This window comes from Cariama cristata, unplaced genomic scaffold (assembly GCF_000690535.1).
Source record: "Cariama cristata isolate BGI_N322 unplaced genomic scaffold, ASM69053v1 scaffold18428, whole genome shotgun sequence".
NCBI lineage: Eukaryota > Metazoa > Chordata > Aves > Cariamiformes > Cariamidae > Cariama > Cariama cristata.
This window is the reverse complement of record NW_009633119.1, coordinates 45,013-53,060: the sequence shown is the minus strand read 5'-3', so window position 1 is coordinate 53,060 and position 8,048 is coordinate 45,013. Positions and strand designations below refer to the sequence as shown.

At 37.6% G+C, this 8,048-nt stretch overlaps 1 protein-coding gene across 1 annotated transcript in view; it reads left to right on the top strand.

Moving 5' to 3' along the window:
* Positions 1–1,143: 1,143 nt before the first annotated feature.
* RICTOR (RPTOR independent companion of MTOR, complex 2) overlaps positions 1,144–8,048 on the top strand; it is a gene marked incomplete at its 5' end in the record, with an annotated part of 32,029 nt that continues 25,124 nt past the window's right edge. Inside the window, 3 exons of the mRNA XM_009706642.1 lie at positions 1,144–1,279; positions 1,858–2,057; positions 3,046–3,172. Of these exons, the coding sequence (XP_009704944.1) occupies positions 1,144–1,279; positions 1,858–2,057; positions 3,046–3,172 (463 nt within the window). The remainder of the gene's footprint in view (positions 1,280–1,857; positions 2,058–3,045; positions 3,173–8,048) is intronic.

Genomic DNA, 8,048 nt, shown 5'->3' with positions numbered 1-8,048 from the left:
TCCCCATCAGCTCATCTGATGGCACATCGCGACAGCGTGCTCCTGTGCCTTTAAGATTACCTCCTTGAGTGTCCAGCCTTCCTGGACCTCTTTCCCCTGCAAAACTTCCCAGGGGACTCTCTCAACCAGCACCCTGAACAGGCCAAAGTCTGCCCTCTGGAAGTCTAGGGTAGTTGTTTTACTGTCCTCTCTCCTTACTTTACCAAGGATTGAAAACTTTACCATGTAAATATACATGTAAATGTATATACACACAAATATACACATGATTATAAATGTATGTGTTAATATATATGTTTGTTCCTAATAACCCAGAATAAAATACGTTTATTTTGAGAAAATTTAAAGAAGCCTTCAGATTTCCTTTATAATTTGTCCTGCGTTTGGAGTTGGGGGATAGTGGCTTACTCTCACCTCTTTAACTAGAGGCGCAGTGCTTTAGTTTTCTTAATACTTGACATATGTACCTTCAGATAGAACATTCGGTGTTATTTTAAAGCACAAATATGTGTTTATTTTTTGACGAAGAACTGGCAAGGGGAAGCTCTTTGAAGATTTAATTTTGCAATGCAAAACTCGAGCTATACTGCTCACCATGATTTCAGAAAGTCTGACTGAGAGTCTGCATTTGCAATCACTGTGTTATGATTCAGAAATGCTTAAGTGAGCCGAATGAAAATACTGTTGCTAAATAAATATGGCCTCTTCCTGGCAGAACACAAAAATGTATTTTTCACAGTAGCGTTAACTAGTAAAGCTGAAGAAAACTCATGTCACAGATTCGTTTTTAGCTTTTTGTGAGTCTAGATAGCATAGTCTTTGAAACAGCACATACAGCAGAATAAATTACAAGCCTGAGAATGAGAAGGAAGCTGTGGCTTCTAAGAGCATAGAGATTTTGAGTTCCTTTGCTTATTTTAAATCATAGCATAGAAAAGTCTTTATAACTCACAGTACAGCTGCGTCTCTGAAATCATGTCTGGATAGACTTGCTACTGCTACCTGCTACTCTTAACAATTTTGAAAATTTATTGCTAATAAGCTAATTTAGTGATAACATATCTTTTCTACCAGCATCATTTTGTACTGGGAGACTGTCCTTGTCATACTGAAAAACAGCAAAATCTTTTTTACTTTCCATAGGTTTGTAAGGAGATTGCTTTATTTTTACAAGCCTAGCAGTAAACTGTATGCCAACCTGGATCTGGACTATGCCAAGGCTAAGCAGCTCACTGTGGTGGGTTGTCAATTTACTGAGTTTCTTCTTGAATCAGAAGAGGTAAGATACTTTCAGTTAGAAGACTGGAGATAGAATGAGTAGTGCTGCTGTTTGCCACTCTAGATGAAGAACCTTTAGTAAAGACTTCTGTAGGCTTGGGGTGTTAAATCTAAAATGATCAGTGTAATTAAGAAATAAAACTTAAAATCTTGAATTGTCCAGATGAGACACTTGAGGAAGACAACTGTGTTTAAGTAGAAGTTTTGTTAAATACAGCTTTGTTAAATGCAGCTTAGGGTTTGGAGTTTTTTAATTTTTGCTATATATATATCCTTCCTTTCTCTACCTCCTTTCTTCTTGTGTACTAAGGATTTTATGCCTCAGGCCAAAGGAAAGTATCATTGAACAACCCTTTTCCTGGAAAGAATAGAATTGGTCTTAAGAATGTCTCCAAGTTAAAATCATTTTATTTGCCTTGAACTTTTTTCTTTAGTCTGAATTGTGTTTGTCAGCCAGCATTTCTGTTTTGTATCCGTATTTTATTTGTATGTTTTAAGGAATTTAAAATGATGGATTTCAGTAAAGAAGAGAGGCCCAGTTCTGTTACTAGTAAACACTATTACTCTTTGTTTTGTTAGGATGGACAAGGTTACCTGGAGGAGTTAGTTAAAGATATTGTACATTGGCTCAACTCTTCATCTGGAATGAAACCTGAGCGTAGTCTTCAAAATAATGGGTTACTAAATACCCTTAGCCAGCACTACTTTCTGTTTTTTGGTACTCTCTCTTGTCACCCTCATGGAGTGAAAATGCTTGAAAAATGTAATGTGTTTCAGTGGTGAGTGTTCTTAATTCTGCTTGAATTGTGCTTATGGGTATAATAGTTATGAAAATTGTAAACTGTGCATGGGGTTTTCAGTGTGGTTTTTAAGAAGGCATCTTTTAATCTGTCATTACTGAACAGGTATGGGTGATTGCGTCACAAAATGGCTTACTTTTTCTGTCCACAACTTTCTGACAGAAGTCAGTATCAAGAAAGATGATACTGTACTGAAAAGATGGGAGGAGAGGGTGGAATAAAATGCAAACAAAACAAAAAACACACAAACCATGAAAAACCGGCAGGTATCATACTGTTGTGAAATGTGATGATGCATGTTGTACCTAAACTTCAGTCCAATATATCTGAATGAAGCTGTGAAGTTAATTTTGTTAGGTACAAATAAACCTACCTTCCTTTGGGAGTAAATTAGCTAGTGGCTAATACCAGTTTATCTTAAATAAAGTAAACTTGAAGAGAACATTCAGATGTTTTGATGTACTCTGTTTTTTTCAATTCAGTTGTTTTCATTGATTATTAGAATGCAAGTTTTTTGCTGGCTTCAAAAAACTGGGTTTACCATAAAATCTAGACAGTTAATAGGACTAACCATATGGCAACACAGAATGTTTCACAATGAGGAATTGTTCATAGAGCTTCATGAACATTAATTTTTGTACTCATAATCACTAATTAAGGTATGCTGACAAAATTGTTACAGAGCAATTATAAAAAAATGTTTATTTGGGATTTTTCCCCTTGCAGTTTAGTGTATGATTTAGTCTCAATTTGACTCTAACAGCTGTAACAGTTTAAAGTTAGTCCATTTCATATGAGAACTTACTTTGTATTCTGCGTGTATGGAAATGAAAGTCTAATTCAAAGTACTGAAGTTTAAATTATTGATTGAATAAATGAATGGATTTGAGTGGGTTCAAATACTAATTCTTATTTTCTTCTCCTTTTTTTTTTTCCTTCCCCTTTCTCCCCCCCCCCTCCCCCCCAGTCTTCTTAATCTTTGTTCTTTGAAGAACCAGGATCACTTGTTAAAATTGACTGTTTCTAGTTTGGATTACAGCAGAGATGGGTTAGCAAGAGTTATCCTTTCTAAAATCCTGACAGCAGCTACTGATGTAAGTTTGATTGAACTTATGTTCCTTTGTTATTTGCCACTAGACAGTTATTTTGTTACTCAAGGTATATTACTTTATTTGTAAACTATTACATATCCAGAAAGGTTTTTATTTTTGTATTCAGAGAAATGAAACTCCTACTCATGTAGCTTTTGAATTTGCTGTGAACTTCACACTGTATATTGTGTTCAAGAAATTAAGTCATTCAAATAGAGGTTTCTCATGTATGAAGGGGATGAAAGGCTTTAAATGCATAAACCAAGTGTAATGTTATTGTCTATGTCAGTGGACACCCTAAATCAGTCATGAGAGCATTGTTTTCACACAGAAATGTGTAGTTCTAGCACTAAGAAACAGGTTAACCTTCCAGTGGTAGATACTGTTTTGATAATGATTGAAGTTGCTGTGGTGGAACTGAGTAGAAGCTGTAGGTCCTGGAACGAGGGCGTGGTTCAGAAATAGGCATTGGGATTTGTACTTCTGAATCAAAGAAGGTGAGTGGAAAAAAAAACAGTTATGTAGACCTGGGATGGGAAGCTGTTGAACTTCTAAGAAAAGATAAATCAATCAGGTGTGACATAGTAGGCAAGCAGGCATTGATGTCAGGGAAATGACAATTAGTAAGTTGAAATGTAGCTAGGAAGGAGCTTCCATTACTTCAGAGAGCTATTCTTGTGTTGCCTGGACAAGGCAGAATATATGCTAGAGTGGATAGAAGAGGGAATAAGGTAGATGCTAGCTTTAAATGTCTCATCGTATTTTGGGAGAGGAGAGGCAAAGAAAGACATTGAGGATATTTCATCAAAAATACAATGATTCTTATGGGTAAAGACTAAGAGTCTGAAAGTAATTAAGATAGTTGGAGTTGAAGGAATGACTCAGTGAAAGAAGAGAGTGAAGCTCCCTACTGAATAATTTTTAAGTAATCTTTCAATGAAGTGATGACTTTGATATCCTTTCTCCAAAGCTGTTTTATGCTTAGTCTGAGCAAGAAAACAGAAGTTAATATGTTGTGAGGACATATGCCTGTGTCTTTATTAGACTTATAAGCTTGTGTTCAATGACTGTCAGTTAAGAGCAATGTAGACTGTGGAACTTCGTTTAGCTGTTTCTGTTGAGATTTCGTGTCAATGGGTACTGCCCCCTGCCGCTTCCACCACCACCTAGTTATTTTTACCTCATAAAAAGGGGCTGTACGTGGGGGAAGAGCACTCTAGCATTTCGGTTACTTCCAAATGCAGTCAAATTAATAATTTTAGGCACTTTATTATGAATTAGTGTCTGTGGTTTAGATATTGGGAAAGACTTCTTGATTCTGATATCTAAGGTATGAAGACCTAAATTCTGTTTTGAGAGAGATACTTCCAAATGTTTTCAAGCATCCAGTACTTACACCAGAAGCTTTATGTAGGTAGGAATGGATCTCCTTGTAGATGTTCTGTCCAGACCTACTTTTCTACTTTTTTTTATCTTTGTGGAGGAGGGGAAAAAAAAGGCAACAAAAAAACACCCCCACAGAATGTATTCCACTCTGATACAAGTATCACTAGCTGTAAGCAGACTGACTTCAAGTGGGGTGCAGATACTGTCTGAACATACTGTCCCAAGCATATAGAAAGCCAGAAAACTACTGCTGCTCTTAGTGATGCTAACTAAAAATACAACTTCCACTTGTTTGTAGCTCAGCTTAATGAACAATAGGTAGTAAACTCTACTTGTACTTTGGACATGAGTAAGATAGACATCACTCTCTGGCACCTTAGAAATTAAGAAATCTTGTAGAGCTCCCAGGTTTACCTGTTTCAGTTCTGGTCTGGTTGCGATTGTGAAAAGGATTAGAGAGCATGATCTGATTGCTGGCATTACTTCTGACTATTTAATGCCAGACCTTGACGGATGTCATAGCAGAACTCTTTGGAGAAAGCTAAAAGACATTCTACAGGCTCAGAAACTTAAGAATAAAAATTTTGGAGCTCACACCTAAATAATCAGTTTGAAAGGTAGAGATATTTTTTGCCAGATACACTTAATACCTTCTCACATCTGTGATGTTTTAAGATCTGAGCCTATGTTAGTAGCCTATGGCTACTCGAGTTCTAATGCTTCCATTTCCTAGTCTGGTATTGACATGTGGATCTAGCAACATTGTCTAGGGAAACAGCAGAGACTAAGTAACTGTCTGGTTTTGGCAGTCTCCTGAAATATAAAAGAATAGAAATTATTAGGATATATCTTCTCAGCTACCGAGCACTGACTTGGAGTAAGTGTAACCTTTCTCATATGTGCACAACATGGGTCAGTAGTCCTTAATATTGGAGTTAGGTGTGCATTGAAGTATAGCAGGTTTCTAACCATAGCAGTCCACAGGCAAACTCATAGCTGGGATGTGTTGTGACCTGAATTCTACTGTTTAGACTTCAGTGTTGCACCACATGAGACTGTACCCTGATTTTTGTACGCTGCAATACCATGAGAATGTCTTCAATATTTTCTTTAAATAAAAAAACCCAAACTTTATGATAACACATTTAAGAAATATAAAAAACCTAAATCTTGTTTCTTCATCACAAATGTAAATGAATCTTTTACTATCAGGATGCGAAAAAAGAGGGAGAATTTACTGTTTAAACCTCTTAAATAGAGCCTGACTTCCTTTGTGAAACATATTGAATGCTGAGGGATGGATAAAACTACTTCACGGTGTTTTGTTTCCTGAATTACTTGACTTGCTTGGAATTCTTGGGAGTTCATAGGGAAATATTTTGTATGTTTTAGATAAAAGAGGAAAATCACAAATACAATGGACTGTCTCAGCCAGCAGAAATAGGTCTACGTTTGCATCAACCACAGATGATTGGATAAAACTTATTTACTTAAATTCTTTTCCTGTTTTTACCATGTGCCCAACTCCATATGTTCTTATGGTGGAAATGGAGCTGATGGGATTTTGAAGAGAAAATTTCAGAGTACCACTTGACAATAAGGCGGAATGTTGATCTATTGAAGAACCCTTTGGCAATGCTTGATGTACACAATATTGCCAGTATCATCTCTTGGACAAAGTTCTTGTCTTCAGTGTCTCTGGTGTTTATGCTCACAATAGAAGATCGAAGTGTAAACAGCTAATCCAAAGGATAAAACCTTTTGATTATTCTGCTATTAGCGATATCCTTAGTGGTGTAAGTAGTATTTTTGAACAACTACAATTGGCAAAACTATGTCTCTTCCAGAAATTAAAAGATTAATGTGAGGTGGAAATAACTGTCAATTCCAAGAGGATAAGATACCTGAAAAAATACGGAAATATTGAACTTACAGGTATTTGCATGGGCAGTTCCACTGGCTGAAGAGTAATTTGGAAGTGAGGTTTAGATGCTATTTTCTGGGTTTTACAGTCTGGAATTCTGAAACAGCAGCATTGTCAACAGCAAAAGAAAATTTACTCCGTCATATTTAGCAACCATGATAGTTAAACATTGAAACTTGGCTCGAGTTATACCACTTACTACCCTGTCCTGTAAGGAGACATTAAATATTATCAGAACTGACATTCTGTCACCTTAGACAAGTGAATCCTGAGATTAAAAATGAACATGCAGTTCAATTCAAATAAGGCACGTAGAAGCCCTTCCACCTTCCCTTTTCAAGGACTTCTGAGGACCTCATAGGATGAGTGGAGCCTGTATAGTAAGCCTGTGAAAGGGTTTGTATTAATTATTAATCCAGAAGACAAACTGTGATTTTCGTTCTATATGCTGCCTCTGGCTTCCAAATTAAAAACAATAAAAATGTATGGGACTGGACATAATTTCTGAAAAGCTGTGTTTTGTAAGGGAGAAAGACCATCTCCAGTAAGGCTTCTTTTCTTCAGAAATTTTAATTCCCCAAGACATTTGTTAATGAAATACCTTATCTGCTTATGTCAGACCTGAAGACAGTCTTTTTCTTGGGGTGATTGAGGTTATAGCATCATGTACATTTTAAAGTTACCCAGAGCTGTGAAGCAGGTTTGTTGGTCATTTGCTAGTGAGTGTCTCTGAACAAGGAAAAGTAATTTCTGTAGCCAGCTTAGCATTAGAAGGAGAGAATAGTATTTTGGGGTGACTATGTACAACAAAAACAGTATCCCCTGTAGTGACAGGGAATGAGGAAAAGGCAGAAGTGCTCGGTGACACCCAACCCCCAGAGCCAGATGTTAAGGATGGGGAGCTGAGTGAAGCCCCCTTAATCCAGGAGGAGATTGTTAGTGATTTGCTGAGCCAATTAGACTCTCATAAGTCTATGGGCCCCGATGGGATTCACCACAGAGTAATGAGGGAACTGGCCAGAGGAAAAAGGGGGGAATGGAAAAAAGAACTTAAAAAGCCTCTCGCAATCATCTACCAGCAGTCCTGGTTAACTGGAGAAGTTCCAGCAGACTGGAAGTTAGCAAACGTAACGCCCATCTGCAAGAAGGGTCAGAAGCATGATCGAGGGAACTACAGGCCTGTCAGCCTGACCTCGGTTCGCAGCAAGGTCATGGAACAGATCATCCTGAGTGCCATTACACAACACATGCAGGAAAATCAGGGCATCAGGGCCAGCTAACATGGACTTTTGAAAGAAGGATCATGCTTGACCAATCTGTTTTCCTTTTATGACAAGGTGACCCACTTGGTAGATGAGGGAAAGGCTGTGGATGTTGTCTACCTAGACTTTAGTAAGGCCTGTGACAGTCTCCCAAAGCATCCTCCTGGATAAATTGGCTGCTCGCGGCTTAGATAGGTGGACTCTTCAATGAGTAAAAAACTGACTGGATGGCTGGGCCCAGAGATTTTTTTGGCAATGGAGCTAAATCTGGTTGGTGGCCTGTCACTAGTGGTGTTCCCCATGGCTC